Source organism: Rhineura floridana, chromosome 15, assembly GCF_030035675.1.
Source record: "Rhineura floridana isolate rRhiFlo1 chromosome 15, rRhiFlo1.hap2, whole genome shotgun sequence".
NCBI lineage: Eukaryota > Metazoa > Chordata > Lepidosauria > Squamata > Rhineuridae > Rhineura > Rhineura floridana.
Genome location: NC_084494.1, coordinates 4971819 through 4990706, shown reverse-complemented (window position 1 = coordinate 4990706; position 18888 = coordinate 4971819). Strand labels below are relative to the sequence as shown.

The 18888-nt window shown below is 43.4% G+C and overlaps 1 protein-coding gene across 3 annotated transcripts; it reads left to right on the top strand.

Moving 5' to 3' along the window:
- The first annotated feature begins 1985 nt into the window (after positions 1–1985).
- On the top strand, positions 1986–17490 carry HEYL (hes related family bHLH transcription factor with YRPW motif like). 3 transcript variants are annotated; one of them, XM_061596556.1, is made up of 6 exons: positions 1986–2523; positions 5263–5317; positions 7643–7726; positions 8155–8236; positions 15347–15442; positions 15944–17490. In XM_061596556.1, the coding sequence occupies exons 1-6, from the start codon at positions 2420–2422 to the stop codon at positions 16012–16014; spliced, it is 492 nt and encodes a 163-aa protein (XP_061452540.1). In that variant the 5' UTR covers positions 1986–2419; the 3' UTR covers positions 16015–17490. The 3 variants fall into 3 exon arrangements, with proteins under 3 accessions (XP_061452540.1, XP_061452537.1, XP_061452539.1); XM_061596553.1 differs by having other exon boundaries at positions 1987–2523; positions 15347–17490; XM_061596555.1 differs by lacking the exons at positions 5263–5317; positions 7643–7726 and having other exon boundaries at positions 2467–2523; positions 15347–17490.
- The last annotated feature ends 1398 nt before the right edge of the window (positions 17491–18888 follow it).

Genomic DNA, 18888 nt, shown 5'->3' with positions numbered 1-18888 from the left:
CAGGGGTTCTGATCCAAGGTAAGAGTTCTTGTTAAGGCAAACAGAGCAAGACAAGGCAAGGTACGAAATGTTCTAGGGCAAAGTGAGCTACTTTGGACAGCTCCATACAGGGCTCGGAGTGTAGCCTCCATAAAGCAGAGCTCAAAAAGCTGTTTCAGCACTAGTCATCCTCAGACTGAGACAGTTTACTTATCCTGCCCTATTCCAGGACAGAATAGGCAGTAAGTACTCAGAAAGATTTACTATTAATCTGTTTGATCTAAAAGGCCTGGAATAGTGGGGGGGGGACACCTTTCTGTTATTCTCCTGCAACTGTACCCAGCATCTGACCTTTGAAGCAACTTTGGGGTGGTTTATTATAGAACACAGCCCCATTTTTAAATTGTTCATTGCCTGGGCCCAATTACTGCAATGGTAAATCCAGAGTTTCTTTAGCAGTTAAAACATTGCCATTTGCCATTTATGGAGTTGTATTAGCTGCTGTGGAGACTCACACTTTGACTTTAGGTGCAACTTGGATCTCTGTTCAGAAGGATCCAGATATTTTCTGTTTTTGAGATGATGGCTTTAGGACCCACACAATTATATTCCTTAAGAACATAAGGAGAGCCTTGCTGGATCAGGCCAGTGGCCCATCTAGTCCACCATTCACTGTCCTCACAGAGGCCAACCAGATGCCCCTGTGGGAAGCCTGCAAGCAGGACCTGAGTGCAAGAGCACTCCTGCAGTGTCCAGCAACTGGTGTTCGGAAGCACCCTTGCATGGGTTTCCCAAGCACCCAACAGTCAGCTGACTGGAAAGCATAGCGGCAGCAGGAGGGAATGAAGGGGAGAGTGGAGCTTCTTACTCCTCTTTGTCCTCCCCCCAATGCTGCTGCCCCCTCTGTGGGAGCACAGTGGTAGAGCACCTATTCTGCATGCGTAAATGTCTGGATTCAATCCTAGGCATCTTCAGGTAAGAATGGGAATGTTCCCTGCCTGAAACCCTGAAGAGCTACTGCCGGCCAGTACTAGGGATGGGTGAGAAATTAGATTCAGTTCATATTTCAAGTTGAATTTATCAAATTCGCACTTTCCAAAACAATATGAGAATCGAAACCCAGCCATCCCTCAAAATTTGCACTTACTTGAATTTTGCGATGCAGTTCACCAAACAATGCCTAAAAAAATGCATATATTATGGGAAAGTGTGCATAAAAATGAATATGTGAGTGAAAATAATATACAAAAATGCATTATATAACAAGAAATTGCCTGCAAAAATATGTACAAAATGTGTTTATTAGGAGAAATTTGCTCTAAAATGTTGGAGAATTTTTATGAGGATTTTGTTTAAAAAAAATGCTGCAGAAATCTGGATAACTGAATTTAAGACTGGAAAAATTAGAAACTGAGAGAACCAAAATTGACAGACCTTCCCATTCCCCAGCCAATACTCATAATATTGAGCAAAACAGACCATCAGTCTGACTCAGTATCAGGGAGTGTTCCCATTTGAGAGGTGCATCCCAGAACCCTTTGTAACGTTGCAGAGGATCCTGGGATATGTCTTTAAGATTGCACAGGACTGGGTCCTTGGTGCTCGGAAACCTATTGTTTGTGCCAGCCCTGAGATTCTTCTATGTGACTCTTAGCTTAGCCCTTCCTGGCTGTGGGTCTCTATAGCTCCACTAGTCCCTGCGCCTTCCTGGTTTTGCTCTCTGGCTGATCCTGGTCAATAGCCCTTTGAAAAACTGGTTCTCCTGTGGCCAAGAAGCTTTGAAAAAGCTGGTTTGTATCTGGCTCACTTAAGCCTCTAGCCCAGCAGAGCCGCAGAGACATGTGCCTAGCGGGAGCCTAGGTCTCCTTCCTCCCCTCCCCCGCTTTTTCTTTATTTCTTTCCCTGAAACAAGTCTGGGCTTTATCAGCCTCGTCTCTTTCCCACGGTTTTCTGTTGCCAATAAGGTCACTAGTCCTTTTAAACTGCAGCTGAGACCAATCACCCAGTCAAGGGAGCAGAGGAGGCGGAGAGCTGGGGCATGAGACAATTCACACACAGACTGCTCTTTTACAGTCAGATTTTCTTCTGGGATCGGAACCAACAAAAAGGGAGAGAGGGGAAAAAGCAAGAACAAACCACTAATCGCTCACCGCTGGGAGAGATCTTCTTATCTCACTGCACTGCAAAGATGTGCTGAGAAAAGAAGGGAGGCGGGAGAGGTGAAATCTGTGAGTGGGTGACAAGGAAGACCCCATTTCTGTATCTCCAGACAGGTGTCATTGCACAGGAGAGAGGATTGCAACTTCCTTTTCCCGCTGGAGAAGGCAAAGGTAAAGGAAGGGACCTGGTGGAAGAAAAAAGAGTTGGGCCGCTTACAGTCACTTCATCCTCTGGGCAGAGCAGAGAGAAGGAGGTTTGTCCACAACTTGGGGGTTTCAGGATGAAGAGACCCTGCCAGGAGGAGAGCTTATCAGACACAGGCATGGATCCTCATGGGACCATTGTGGTGGGAAAAGAGGAGGAGAAGGAAGAGGAATGCAGCAGGTAAGGGGACAGTAGCTTCCTTGGGGGAATGGCTGCAGATGCCAAATGGTTGGAACTGCACTGGTGGCACTACAGAATGGTCCACATTTGGGAAGGAACTTAGTGGTGGGAAGCCACCAGAGCAAGCTTCAGCAACCAAAGCACAAGGCTGTTCTAAGGTTTGTAGATTTGTTTGTAGATTTAGTTTTTGTTGGCATTGTTGTAAAATTATTTGGCATGTGTATGTTTCATGTGAGACCCAGTGTGGCGTAGTGGTTAGAGTGTTGGACTATGCCCTGGGAGACCAGGGTTCGAATCCCCACACAGCCACGAAGCTCCCTGGGTGACCTTGGGCCAGTCACTGCCTCTCAGCCTCAGAGGGAGGCAATGGTAAATCACCTCTGAATGCCCCTTACCATGAAAACCCTGTTCATAGGGTCGCCATAAGTCAGAATCGACTTGAAGGCAGTCCATTTCCATTTTTATGTTTCATGTCACTTTCAGGTGCAAATGGAGGGGGGATGATCTCAGGTTGGAGCACCAGGCCTTTTCAATTCAGCTTCTGCAAAAGTCCTCTTTTTCTTACTATTATGCAGAAGATTTTATCACCATACAAGTTGGAGGAGAGCTTTGGATTGCGAAAAGACAAATAATTGGGTGTCAGAACAAATTAAACCAGAACTATCACTAGAAGCTAAAATGATGAAACTGAGGTTATCATACTTTGGACACATCATGAGAAGACGTGATTCACTAGAATAGACAATGATGCTGGGGAAAAACAGAAGGGAGCAGGAAAAGAGGAAGGCCAAACAAGAGATGGATTGATTCCATAAAGGAAGCCACAGACTTGAACTTACAAGATCTGAACAGGGTGGTTCATGACAGATGCTATTGGAGGTCGCTGATTCATAGGGTTGCCATAAGTCATAGTCGACTTGAAGACACATAACAACAAACAAGCTGATTTAGGGCCAGACCATATTAAAATTCTGGGCCATAAAAAAAAATGTTGCCCTAGCAACAGCTGCTAAACATACTTTAAGGGCAGCCTCATACAAAGCATGGCATAGCAGTCTAGTCAAAAAGTGGTGAAGATGTGAACGCTTCTTACCAGATCTAAATCTGAGGAAAAGTGAACACATGATTCTCACCAGTTGGAATTTATGCACATTTCTTCTGGTTACCTTGCCTTAGGAACAACAGTGACTCTAGGAACACTCATGGCTCTAACATCTGTATGATCAAGATTTTGTCATCAGTTAGTCAAATTATTGTTCCCGAGGTCACAAGGCCTTCCACTTGTCATTCATTCAGCCTTATCTGGAATGAGCTTTAGTGAGTTTATTTATCCACATCCTGTGACCGGGAACTGAGGGCACTTCCAGACTGTTGCTATTTTCAGGTGGGATTTAATCACATACCAGCAAATTCAGATTGCACAGTTAAAGCTGATTTGGCGATCTTGCACAACAATCTTGCTGACATTTTGCAAGAATAAAAGTGATGGGGAAATGCACTGGAAAGTGTGGGTAACAACTACTTGACACATTGTTACATAACCTACTTGCAAACAAATCAGAATTACGGCTCAATAAATAAGCTGACATCACCTAACTTTTGTGCAAACTTTTTGCAAACAAATCAGCTCAATAAACAGGTCATCTGGAAGCACAGATCAGCTGGGTTATTTATTTATTTATTTATTATTTGATTGATATCCCACCCTTCCTCCTAGTAGGAGCCCAGGGAGGCAAACAAAAGCACTTTAAAACATCATAAAAACAGACTTTAAAATACATTAAAACAAAACCTCTTTAAAAACATTTTTAAAGCATAAAAACATTTGTTTAAAAAAGAGAAAATATATAAAACATATTAAAAAGCAATTCCAACACGGACACAGGGATGAGTAGGAATGAGAGGACTGGGAAATGGTTTCTGTCCTTGTTTGAAGATCACTCTCCCTTCTTTCCCATGATAAGAGGCCTCTTTCATTCTGAACGTTTGTGCTGTGTTAATAATATATGACCTCCAGCTGCTGCAGAAGATAGGATAACTATGCCTGAATGGCAAGGTTCATCAGCAAAGCAAAGTGAGGAGTCACTGCCCAGGAATGCAGAAGAGTCTGGCCTTTCCACCTCCAGCTTAGTAGATTTCAGCATTCCTCTTTCTAGCCACCCAGTCCCACCTACCCTCTGATAGGGTGCTGTCATGAGAAAAAATGTAAGGGATGACTAGCAGCACTTCCAGACTCATGTGGGCAAATTTAGGCTGTACAATTAAAGTGGAGCTGGAGCACTTGCACAACAATCCCAAAAACAGACCAGACTTTTTGCGATAAGGAACATGAGGGGCAAATGCCTTAGAAAGTGTGGGATGTTTGATGAAACGTCATCCAACCTCTCTTCAAACAAATCAGGAAGAATGCTCAATAAACAGGTTGTCTGGAATGACCTCAGCACATTTCATATATTGATACTTTTTGGTATGTTTGTTTCAGGATAATAATTATTTTAAAATAATTCAGAATGTATCAGGCATTACATAAAAACTGGCTCTATGTGGAAGAGAGTGAATTTAACACTTAACAAATTCCCTAAATTGTGCCTTTAAAAGCCTTTGAATAATTAGTTTGGAAAATATCTTGCATGAAGCGTTTGTGTACTGACATTTGTGTCCGTAAGATGCAAAACCACCTCTCCTCCCTCTCCCTTTCACCTTTGTCTGCTTGTCTGTTTCTGTTTACCGCATGCCCAGGTCTGCATCTCCCACAACAATATCCCAGGCACAAGCAAGAAAGAAGCGGAGAGGGGTGGGTACATGATCTAAAACCTGTTCTTATTTTTGTAGAGTGGTTTTAATGTGTGAAGTGATTATATTTCAAATTCTACAATGAGGAGGAACCAGAGCTTGGAAAAGTTACTTTTTTGAGCTACAACTCCCATCAGCCCAATCCAGTGGCCATGCTGGCTGGGGCTGATGGGAGCTGTAGTTCAAAAAAGTAACTTTTCCAAGCTCTGGGAGGAACATAGGCTGAAATAGGAATTAGGCTCTAACAGGAAAATAGTCTGAAACGTCTGAAGGACATCCCAGGAGTCCATGGTGGGAGGGGCAAGTTGAACCCAGGTCTGAGACTATCACTTATCACTGTCCACTAGATTGTGTGATCAGAGTTGCCAGTCTTCTCCATTTGTTTGGCCTTCCATCCTCAGGACTTTGCTGGGAGTTAATCACTGCCTGAGAGCACTAGCCATGCCAGGCACAGGGCCTTTTTAGTGCTGGCCCCAGTTCTTTGGAATTCCCTCCCCTGAGAACTTCAGTTGACTTCCTCACTTCAGAGTTTTAAGTGGACCCTGTAGACCTTCCCATTGGCCAGATTGATCTGATGACAGCTTTTATTTTGCTGCTGTTTTACTAATTTATGCGGTTTTATTGCATTGTTTTTACATCTCTATTATTGTAGGCTGTCTTGGGAGAGTTTACCTTGAAAGGCAGCTTATACATTATAATGTAAATAGTCAGGGGCTTGGCACTTACACGATGCTTGCTGTCTGTGTAGACGGCACACAGCTGTTCTTTGAGGCTAGGTAGTTAATAGTTGATGATTATTTTAAAATTAAAAAACAATTCAAATTTTAAATTGGGTTTTAATTCTTTTTAAAGTTAAAGCTACAATACATTTCTCTTTTTAAAAATACTGTATTTTAAAATGAGTTCTGAACTTAATGCAGATTCATACTACAGCTGTCCTTCCATGAATAGTTGTTCCATTTCTAGAATGGAAGGGGCTTTGATGCAGCTGAGGCTTCTGTAAACAGAAGTGTAGGAGGAAGTGATATTTACCAGTTCCCTCTGCAGCCTCCAGACCACTTCCCACACTTTCTAGAGGGTGCCCCCCACCCTCCGGTGCAGATTTTCAGTGAGTGCAGTGGGGAGGTGCAGAGGGAAGAGGAGCAAGTGAAAACTTGAGATGTCCCCATTCTGGATCGAACTTATAATTTAAACTGAACTTAGGACCCTCCTATAAACTTATGAAAGGCTCCTTTTCTTTATAAAGATAGAAATGTTCGGGAAACAGTACAATACTGGGACTTACTGTGTTGAAATTATAGTGTACTACCTCAGAGAGTACACTGTTCAGTTTGAAATTAGTATAATAAGAATAATTAGAGTTCTGTCTTGCCCTTTCTTCCAAAGGTGCCCAGGGAGGCAAACAACATAACAAAACAATACAAATTTATTTTTTTAAAAATAACATTTCATTTATTTGTTTATTAAAAGACCTTTTCCTCATAAAAGAAATCTAAAGTAGCAAGCAGAATCAAGTTGAACAAGATGACAGAGCAATACAGAACTTTTGCCTCCCCCTTGCCCATAATTCTTGAGTCTACTTACAGAGCCACCCTATGTATGCCTTCTCAAAAGTAAGTCCCAGGGAGTTCAGTGAGATTTACTCCCTGGTAATGTCCATGGGCTCCTTCACGTGGGAGCTGAACTTCGCAGTAAAGACGCCACTTTTGCCATCCTGATAGATTTGCAAGGTTCACACTTCCTACCTTCAAATCCACTGTTTTCCTTTCACATAAGCAGGTGTTCCTCTGGAAAGGTTTAGTATCGCTGTTTCCTTGTGGCCCTGCCCTTAATTTTACACGCTTACTCCCTCCAGAGTATGGATATTGCTAATGGAGGAGAGTTTTTTGGTCAATTTAATTGTTCCTTGTCAATTGCAAGCCTCTCCCAGCTTAGTGTAGGGGTGCAATTGACATGATACTGTATGAAACTCAATTGAGGCTGGAGTGAGGCAGAGAGAGGGAGCTGGCGATGGGGCATAAGAGACCCCGCCCACTAAAAAAAATTGAGGCAAAGGCCTACACAGAGGAGCGCAGCGAAGCTGAGATGGTTTTCCTTTCTTTTTCGTATTAAAATTTGATTGGTTGATGGGAAAACTGTGTGATAGCTGCTGATTGCCTGCAATGTCATGTGAATCATGCAAATTAAACGGGGATGCAAATAGCACCAATCTCACAGTAAGTTGCCGTGTGAACCAGTCCCATATGGTTGCAAGCTTTGGTGGAGGAAATGGTAGAACTGCATGGCACAAATGATTCAGTTGTCCTCTTCCATAATGCTCTTGCAGGTAATTGAGAAACGGCGCAGGGACCGTATTAATAGCAGCCTGTCTGAGCTGCGGCACTTGCTTCCGACTGCCTTTGAGAAGCAGGTAGGTACAAGGATCCCCCTGTCAACTCCCCCCCCACTCCAAGTTCTAACATCAGGTTCCACCAGATGATCTATTTACTGAGTATTCATCCTGATTGCTTGCACAAAGCTTACATGGAGATTAGACAATGTCTGGTCTTTATTCAGCATTTGTTCTGATTTATTTGCAGGGAGGTTATATGACAATGAGGGTTTTTTTTTCAAAATTGGATTTGTTGCACTAGGGTGACAGCACACTTTTAATCCACTTTAACTCTGCACACCTAATTTTTTGGTATGTGCTTGAATCCCTCCTGCAAAATACTGACAATCTTGACGTCGCCATAATTACTCATTACAGTCTGCATTCAGTTTGCACCTTTTTTTCTACAAGTGGTCGTTATACTCACACACATTATAATGGGAATATTTCTTTCTTTCAATTAACAGGGCTCTTCTAAACTGGAAAAAGCAGAGATTTTGCAGATGACAGTAGATCACTTAAAAATGCTTCATGCCATTGAGGGCACAGGTAAAACATTTCTTCTCTGGTCATTCCACCTGAACCTCTCCCACATGAACAGATCAGGCTGCAGAAGTAATTCCTCATGAGTAAATGCAGCAAAAAAGAGGAGATAAATCATGCCAAACCCATAGGATATATTGTGCCTTACAGCAATTATTCAGCTCCAGCCCTGCTTTGGTTCTTTGGGGTTTGGGGGGCCCTATCTTTGGTCCTATGGGAAAACGAGGCCGGCGGCATAGCAGTGTAGATTACATTTAGGCTACCTACTGATCTGAAAGAAAATGTTCCTTTAAAGACAATTCTGTGCATGTTCAGGGGCGCTATGCACCTTGCAGTGGTGAGTGGGCTTGCGTGTTCCAGTGAACCCTGTGAGTGATGCTGTCGGGACTCATGTACTCCCAGCAGGGTCACCCATGGCGGTAAGGTCAAGGGAGAGGAACCAGAAAAAGAACGATCCAAGAAAGTCCTCAACGGCAGAACAGGCGCAGGATAACAATGTGTATGTTACAACGGCTGTGAAGGCAGACAAAGGCTGCAGCAGATAAAAGACTTCCAGTCATCGTGGTATCCATGCCATTGGATCAAAACCTTTTTCTGTCAAGATTGTGTGTTGATCATGGTGCACCGATCTCCCCACATAAAACAAATTCATGCACAGGCATCTTCCAACCAAACCAAACCAAACCAAAAGTCCCATGGCGATTGGCGAATGGCAACAGGGGCAGGACTGTGAAATCCGGAAGCCCCTAGTCATGGACCGGCACATGGGCGGTGGATACAAACTCAGTCGTCCTGGCTCAAGGACCGAGGCAGTTGAGTAGTTCAGCAGCTATATCCATGACTGAGCAGTCCTACTCAGGATCCACTCTGCTCACCCCGTATGGGGAGGGGGCTAGAAAAGGTGCCCTAAACATAGTCTGCCTCATCTCTCTCCCTGACTGGATTGCCATGTCCAGTGGGGTCACCACTTAGCAGTCGCAAAAGACAAATGAACTTTGGAACGTGGAATATACGGACATTTCTGGACAATACAGATAATGAACGTCCTGAACACAGGACTGCCATCATTGTGAGGAAGTTGAGATGTCTTAATATTGACATAGCAGCACTCCAAGAAACTCAAAGAGCAGGAGAGGGACAAATGAAGGAAGAAAAAGGAGGTTACACCTTCTTCTGGAAAGGACTGCCTGAACAAGAACAACGAATACATGGAGTAGGCTTTGCTATTAAAAATGATCTTGTGAAGCTAATGTCAGAAGTTCCTACTGGCATTAATGAACGACTCTCAACTCTCCGATTAAAACTTACCAAGAACCAGCAGGCAACTATTCTAAGTGCTTATGCACCAACATTAGATGCTGATGAAGACATCAAGGAAAGTTTTTATACCCAGCTGGACACCATCTTATCAGAGTTACCTAAGGAGGATAAAATTATCCTCCTGGGCGATTTCAATTCAAGAGTTGGGTGTGATTTTGATTTATGGCCAGAAACCATTGGGAAAGGAGGAGTTGGCAATAGCAACCTGAATGGAATTCTACTTCTGACTAAATGTGCAGAGCATAATCTTGAGCACAAACACACTCTTTCGGCAGAAAGATAAATTTAAAACATCATGGAAGCACCCTTGGTCGAAGCACAGGCATCTCCTGGATTACATAATTGTCCATGCCAGAGATTGTCGTGATGTACTCCTCACCAGGGCCACGACGAGTGCCGATGACTGCTGGACAGATCACCGATTAATTCGATCCACTATGGCCATTAATATTGTTCCTCAATGTAGGCTCCAAGGAACAAAACCAAGGTGTAAAATGAACATCCACCCCCTTCAAGATCCTATTTTCAAACAACTCTCAAGAAACATCTACCTATGGAACTTCCTGAAGACGTTGAGGAACACTGGATTAAACTGAAGACTTCCATTATTGCAGCATGTGAACAAACTATTGGATACCAAACTAAGAAACATCAGGACTGGTTTGATGAGAATGATAGTGAGATTGAACATATCATTGACAAGAAAAGGAAAGCCTTCCAGATATGGCAGAAAGACATTAACTGTGCTCCTAAGAAAAACATCTATGCCAGTGCAAAGGATTGAGGTCCAAAGAAGAACTAGAGAACTTAAGAACGCCTGGTGGATAAAGAAAGCTCAAGAAATCCAGCATTTTGCAGATGCTCATGATGCTTTTTTTAATGCCACAAAGGCCATCTACGGACCAACAAATTATGGTACAAATCCCTTACATTCAATAGATGGTACCAAACTTCTAAAGGACAAAGAGTCTATTGCACTGCGTTGGAAAGAGCATTACCACGACCTCCTTAATCGTAACTCTATTGTGGCTGATGAGGTCTTCTCGCAAATCCCGCAACAACAAATTAGAGATGATCTTGCAGTATCCCCTAATCTGGATGAAGTCAGTAAAGCCATTAATCAAATGAAGAACAACAAAGCTAGTGGACCTGATGGGATTCCTGCTGAAGTCTTTAAAGAAGGTGGGCCTGAACTTACACAACAACTTCATAAACTCATCGAAAAAATCTGGATGAGGAAGAAGATCCCGGAAGACTTTAGGGATGCCATAATTATCACTCTTTTCAAGAAGGGCAATAGAACAGATTGTGGGAACTACCGAGGCATCTCTCTTCTAGCTACCGCAGGTAAAATCCTTCAAGGATCCTTGCAAATCGCCTCCTACTTATCTCAGAAGACATCCTCCCTGAATCCCAAAATAATAAGAACATAAGAACATAAGAAGAGCCTGCTGGATCAGGCCAGTGGCCCATCTAGTCCAGCATCCTGTTCTCACAGTGGCCAACCAGGTGCCCATGGGAAGCCCACAAGCAGGACCCGAGTGCAAGAACACTCTCCCCTCCTGAGGCTTCCAGCAACTGGTTTTCAGAAGCATGCTGCCTCTGACTAGGCTGGCAGAGCACAGCCATCACGGCTAGTAGCCATTGATAGCCCTGTCCTCCATGAATTTGTCTAATCTTCTTTTAAAGCCATCCAAGCTGGTGGCCATTACTGCATCTTGTGGGAGCAAATTCCATAGTTTAACTATGCGCTGAGTAAAGAAGTACTTCCTTTTGTCTGTCCTGAATCTTCCAACATTCAGCTTCTTTGAATGTCCACGAGTTCTAGTATTATGAGAGAGGGAGAAGAACTTTTCTCTATCCACTTTCTCAATGCCATGCATAATTTTATACACTTCTATCATGTCTCCTCTGACCCGCCTTTTCTCTAAACTAAAAAGCCCCAAATGTTGCAACCTTTCCTCGTAAGGGAGTCGCTCCATCCCCTTGATCATTCTGGTTGCCCTCTTCTGAACCTTTTCCAACTCTATAATATCCTTTTTGAGATGAGGCGACCAGAACTGTACACAGTATTCCAAATGCGGCCGCACCATAGATTTGTACAACGGCATTATGATATCGGCTGTTTTATTTTCAATACCTTTCCTAATTATTGCTAGCATGGAATTTGCCTTTTTCACAGCTGCCGCACACTGGGTCGACATTTTCATCGTGCTGTCCACTACAACCCCGAGGTCTCTCTCCTGGTCGGTCACCGCCAGTTCAGACCCCATGAGCGTATACGTGAAATTCAGATTTTTTGCTCCAATATGCATAATTTTACACTTGTTTATATTGAATTGCATTTGCCATTTTTCTGCCCATTCACTCAGTTTGGAGAGGTCTTTTTGGAGCTCTTCGCAATCCCTTTTTGTTTTAACAACCCTGAACAATTTAGTGTCATCAGCAAACTTGGCCACTTCACTGCTCACTCCTAATTCTAGGTCATTAATGAACAAGTTGAAAAGTATAGGTCCCAATACCGATCCTTGAGGGACTCCACTTTCTACAGCCCTCCATTGGGAGAATTGTCCGTTTATTCCTACTCTCTGCTTTCTGCTTCTTAACCAATTCCTTATCCACAAGAGGACCTCTCCTCTTATTCCATGACTGCTAAGCTTCCTCAGAAGCCTTTGGTGAGGTACCTTGTCAAACGCTTTTTGAAAGTCTAAGTACACTATGTCCACTGGATCACCTCTATCTATATGCTTGTTGACACTCTCAAAGAATTCTAATAGGTTACTGAGACAGGACTTTCCCTTGCAGAAGCCATGCTGGCTCTGCTTCAGCAAGGCTTGTTCTTCTATGTAATTAGTTAATCTAGCTTTAATAATACTTTCTACCAGTTTTCCAGGGACACAAGTTAAGCTAACTGGCCTGTAATTTCCGGGATCCCCTCTGGATCCCTTTTTGAAGATTGGCGTTACATTTGCCACTTTCCAGTCCTCAGGCACGGAGGAGGACCCAAGGGACAAGTTACATATTTTAGTTAGCAGATCAGCAATTTCACCTTTGAGTTCTTTGAGAACTCTCGGGTGGATGCCATCCGGGCTCGGTGATTTGTCAGTTTTTATATTGTCCATTAAGCCTAGAACTTCCTCTCTCGTTACCACTATTTGTCTCAGTTCCTCAGAATCCCTTCCTGCAAATGTTAGTTCAGGTTCAGGGATCTGCCCTATATCTTCCACTGTGAAGACAGATGCAAAGAATTCATTTAGCTTCTCTGCAATCTCCTTATCGTTCTTTAGGACACCTTTGACTCCCTTATCATCCAAGGGTCCAATTGTCTCCCTAGATGGTCTCCTGCTTTGAATGTATTTATAGAATTTTTTGTTGTTGGTTTTTATGTTCTTAGCAATGTGCTCCTCAAATTCTTTTTTAGCATCCCTTATTGTCTTCTTGCATTTCTTTTGCCAGAGTTTGTGTTCTTTTTTATTTTCTTCATTCGGACAAGACTTCCATTTTTTGAAGGAAGACTTTTTGCCTCTACGAGCTTCCTTGACTTTGCTCGTTAACCATGCTGGCATCTTCTTGGCCCTGGCGGTACCTTTTCTGATCTGCGGTATGCACTCCAGTTGAGCTTCTAATATAGTGTTTTTAAACAAATTTAAATGGTTTCCGCCCTTCCAGGGGGACAGTGGACATGATCTTCACTGCACGACAGCTTCAAGAAAAATGCAGGGAGCAAAACCGACCTATGTATATGGCGTTTATTGATCTGACTAAGGCCTTTGATACTGTAAATCGAACAGCTCTCTGGACCTTCTGAAAATTGGATGCCCTGATAAATTTGTGAACATTTTGCGACTCCTCCATGACAACATGATGGCAACAAATTTGGATAACAATGGCTCTCAAAGTGATCCATTCAAAGTGGGATCAGGCGTCAAACAGGGACGTGTCATTGCTCCTACCTTATTTGCTATTTTCATTGCCATGATTCTACACCTTGTTGAGAGGAAACTTCCCACTGGCGTGGAAATCACATATCGAACCAATGGAAAGCTTTTTAATCTCAGTAGGCTGAAAGCAAAATGTAAGGTAATTACAACCTCTGTCTTAGAACTTCAATATGCTGATGATAATGTAGTCTCCGCACATTCAGAGGAAGATCTTCAAACTATCCTAAATGTTTTTGCAGAAGCATATGAAAAGCTTGGCCTCTCGCTTAACATAAAAAAACCCAAAATCCTTCATCAGCAAGTGCGAACCAATCCCTCTGTAGCACCATCAATCCAGCTTAATGGTGCGATGCTGGAGAATGTTGATCACTTTTCTTATCTTGGCAGCCATCTCTCTGTAAAAACTGACATCGACGCTGAAATTCAACATCGTCTGAGCTCTGTGAGTGCCGCATTCTCCCAAATGAAGCATAGAGTGTTCGAGGATTGGGATATTTGCAGGGAGACCAAAATGCTTATTTACAAAGCCATTGTACTACCGATCTTACTGTACGCCTGTGAAACATGGACTATCTATAAACGCCACTCCCAGCTTCTTGAAAGATTCCACCAACGCTGCCTCTGGAAAATTCTGCAAATTACTTGGGAAGATAGGCAGACTAATGTTAGTATATTGGAAGAAGCAAAGACCACCAGTGTTGAAACAATGATCCTCCAACATCAACTTCGCTGGACCGGCCATGTTGTTCGAATGCCTGAGCAGCTACTTTACTCCCAACTTAAGGATGGAAAATGGAATATCGGTGGACAGCAAAAGAGGTTTAAAGATGTTCTCAAAGCTAATCTAAAAAAATGTAACGTGAGCATCGAGAACTGGGAAGCCTTGGCCATGAGTGTCCCAATTGGAGGTTGGCCATTATCAAAGGTGCTATGGACTTTGAAGAAGCATGCGTACAGGGCGAAAGGGACAAACGAGCTAAGCGGAAGGCACATCAAGCAAATCCTCATCGTGACCATCTTCCATCTGGAAACCTATGTCCTCACTGTGGGAGGCTGTGTGGATCGGCCTCCACAGTCACTTACGGACCCACTGTTAAAGACCTTACCCTGGAAGACAATCTTACTTGGCCATGAGTGATCGCCAATGAATGAATGACCTTGAATGGAGGGGAGGCGGTATTTGTTGCTGTGCCTCAGTAGCAGCAAAATGTCTTTGGCCAGCCCTCAAAGTTAGCAGGTAGAGACTGATTTGTATAAACGATTCCTCAGTAGTAATCTCACTCTACTATGGTCTGAGACCCAAACTTGGGAACTGCAGTTTGTTAAGGGTGCTGGGAACTGAATGTCTGTGAGGCATAAACTACAGCTTCTAGGATTCTTTGGGGAAAATAATGTGCTTTAACTGTATGGTATGTAGGCAGCTTAGATGTGACACCATTCAGGCAATTAGCAATTGCCTGAATGGTTTTATAGAGTAAACTGCAGGGGTGGAGTGGGGAGGGTACCAGATTGGGGACTGCAGCAGGGAGCAAAGGGTTAAAATTCCCTTACACCTCCATCCAGCCACTGCTAGGGCTCTGATCAGCACTGGGAGCCCTGCTGCATCTGCTTTGTACTCTTTGAATAAAACAAAATGGTCATCCAATAGCTAATTGCATGAATGAGGTCAATTCATTCCAAGTGGCAACCTCAGGGGAAGTACCTTAAGGAGGCCACTTATACACCTTAAACTCTTCTGCACAGTGCATTACTAGATCAAGACTGTATCCCAAGCCGCATTTCAGAGTGCAGCAGTTTAATGTGTGTGCTGTTGCAGGACAGAATGGTGATGTATTTGATTTCATTTTCAAAACAGGGTTCTTAGACGCTCGAGCACTGGCAGTGGATTACAGGGCGCTAGGTTTCCGTGAATGCCTTACTGAAGTGGTGAGATACTTGGGCACCTTCAAGGGTAAGAGCAGCACCGATCCTCTCCAGCTACGACTCCTCTCCCACCTGAACAACTGTGTGGCTGAAATGGAGCCCCCTCCTCTTGCCACCTCGTCCCTCTTGCCCTTTCAGCTCTGGCCTCGGGCGCTTCTCCATAAATTCACCCAACTGCCTCTCCCCAGGAGGGAGTGCACATCTGGCTTAGCTGTCCTGGCTGCTTCATCAGTTGTCTATCCAGGCCCCATGCTGAGAGCAGCTCCTGTTTGCCAGATCCCAAATGCTCTCACAGCAGTCTGCCCTAGCACCCTGTTGAGTAGAACTGCATCACCCCAAATGGGTAAGCCCCTGCTGGAGGCATCAAGTACCCCCAGTATTGCATCAGGCGAGAGGATGAGGGAGGTGGCTGCAGCTTCCAGGAGCAGCCAGTATGCAGCATTTCTGTTCTCTTCCTCCTCTTTTTCGGCTCGAGGTCCAGTAGCACCAGTTGACGTGTCTCCTCATGTTCTGAACCCTTCTGCTCAAGGACCAGGAAACAAAAACCGGGCCACTGCTAGACTCTGCCACTCCTGGACTACAGAAATTGGAGCTTTCTGATCCTTTCTCCAACAGAGACTAAATTTGCTTGAACAAAAACAAAATGAAGCTAAACTCAGCACCGATCCCTGCTTTGCATATACAGTACTAAGAGAACTTTTCCAGGCACTTTGTTTATTGTGTTGGGGACATATTGTCTTTGCAAGGAAAATGATGTTTTCCCCTCACCTACCATGCTTTTAATTTCAATTGGGAGTGCTCTCCCTGGCCCATAATTGGCAAGAGTCAGGAGCATATAGTGGCTAGTGCTTGGACAATATGCACCTTCCCTCCTTTTCTTTTTCTAAAAACACCTGTTTAATTTTTTATGTTTGTTAGGGCATGTATACACTATGTGATAATGTGCACTCAGTGCTTGATACAAGTGCCTTTTTGGGATGCTATACACACAATGTCATCCCCATGTTGTCCATGTTCCACACTATTTGTTGATCTAAAGCACATTCTGATGGAATGGTTATAATCTGTTTTGTGCTGAGGATGTAGTTCTCACGCACGTCCTGCATACATGTGTACATTCAGAGAGGGCTTTCTCAGGACACCTTCTATTGGGGCAGACGCTGCAGGGCTGTGCCACTCCGCCTCTCCATGTTTAACTTGTCTGTGTATGAAATAGGCAAAATAGGAAGCAGTACAGTAACTACCACCTCTGTATATCGATATATATCCCTGCATAAGTATATCAGCACACCAGTTTCCAGTCCTTCTCTTTCGAAAGACTGCAAAAAAAAATGAAACAAAAAGGTTTGTGAAAACCCAATTGAGGGGAGGGGAGTTTGAAAACAGATCCATCTGAGTGTAGACAACACAAATAGTAGCTGTTGCTTTAGGTGACATTCTTGCACAAAGGTGTGCACAACTACAAAAGCACACTCTGGAAAAAATTACCCCTGTGAGTTTCAAGCCTACATATGCTCACAGCCTTAAAGGCTGAGCTATTAGAGATGGAAGGATCTGTCAATTTCAGTTATCTCAGTTTCTATTTTTTCTAATCTTAAATTCAGTTCTCCACATTTCTGCAGCAATTTGCGAATTTTTTAAAAAAGAAATTCCTCATGAAAATCCTTCAGCATTTTAGTACGAATTTCTCTTAATAAATATAAGAGAACATATGCAGTTTTGACTAATGTACACATTTTTGCAAGGAATTTATCCTAATATAATGAATTTTTGTATGTTATTTTCACCAGTACATATTTTATGCACACTTTCCTCTATTATATGCATTTTTGTAAACACTGCTTGGTTGGAGAACTACATCACAAAATTTGGGTAAGTGCAATTTTGAAGAATGACTGTGTTTCGGTCCTCATGTTGTTTTGGAAACTGCAAATATGATAAATTCGGTTTAAATGCAAACAATCAAATTTCTCCCCTTGTTTTTAATGTTTTTAATTGTTGTAAACCGCCCAGAGAGCTTTGGCTATGTGGCGGTATACAAATGCAATAAATAAATAAATAAATAAATAAATAAATGCAAACGTCACCATCTGCTGAGCCATTCCTCTAATTTTTTTAAATTTTGTTTGGTTCAGTGATGCACTCTCAGTTGTAGTATACTGTTCCTTTTTTAAGAAACGAGATGGGTGAAAGGTGACCATTGCTCTGATACTTACCTTTCTGCATCTTCTTTCCCTCTTCATCAGGGGTGGGCAATCTTTTTCAGCCTGGGGGCCATGTTTCCTTTTGGGCAACCTTCCAGAGGCCACATGCCAGTGGTGGGCAAGGTCAGAAGCAAAAGTGGATGGACCAACAAATGTAAATTTTATCTTTGTACAGTAGGCTAGTTTCTACACGTACTTGCACTCTTCATTATCCTTCATACAATGATGATGCAAGAGGCATTATCAGAGTTCAAGGCCACATTCCAGTCAGGCAAAAACACTCATGGAGATTGTGCGGCAAGGCTGGTTTGGGGTCATAGATCATAGAATCATAGAGTTGGAAGGGGCCTATAAGGCCATCAATTCCAACCCCCTGCTCAATGCAGGAATCCAAATCAAAGCATTCCCGACAGATGGCTGTCCAGCTGCCTCTTGAATGCCTCTAGTGTCGGAGAGCCCACTACCTCTCTAGGTAATTGATTCCATTGTCGTATGGCTCTAACAGTTAGGAGGTTTTTCCTGATGTCCAGTCGAACTCTGGCTTCCTGCAACTTGAGCCCATTATTCTGTGTCCTGCACTCTGGGACGATAGAGAACAGATCCTGGCCGTCCTCTGTGTGACAACCTTTCATGTACTTGAAGAGTGCTATCATATCTCCCCTCAGCCTTCTCCAGGCTAAACATGCCCAGCTCTTTCAGTCTCTCCTCGTATGGCTTTGTTTCCAGTCCCCTTATCATCCTTGTTACCCTCCTCTGAACCTGTTCCAGTGTTTTCAGGGAGGAGATGTGGCATAGGCAGAGTCCCAATGGCCAGATAGGGAGGCTCTGAGGACCACATTTGGCCCCAAAGATTGAGGTTCCCCACCTCACTTTATAATGTGCTTGAACCAAAGACATTTTGTCAACTGGAATGTTTGCACATTGACTCTAGTAAACTTTGGAACATGCCCAGCACATGTGACAAGTACCTTAATTTTACACACCCCTCAAGCCACTTGGAAGAACTCCAGTCTCTTTTAGGTATGTGTTAGGATGAGGCCACTGGGCTGACTTCTATCAAGATAAATCTAAATGGGGAGCAAAAGGAAGGAAAACCTTGTGGGGGGAAATGGAGATATATGCAAAACAGATGCTCTTCACTCCAAAGTCACTCACAAGTGGTGACTTGCAAAGGATACAACTGGCATATCTGGTGGGCATGTTAAAAATGTGCCAAACATACATTTGGGGAGTGAACTTTCACAAACGATGAGACCACATCTGCTCCTGA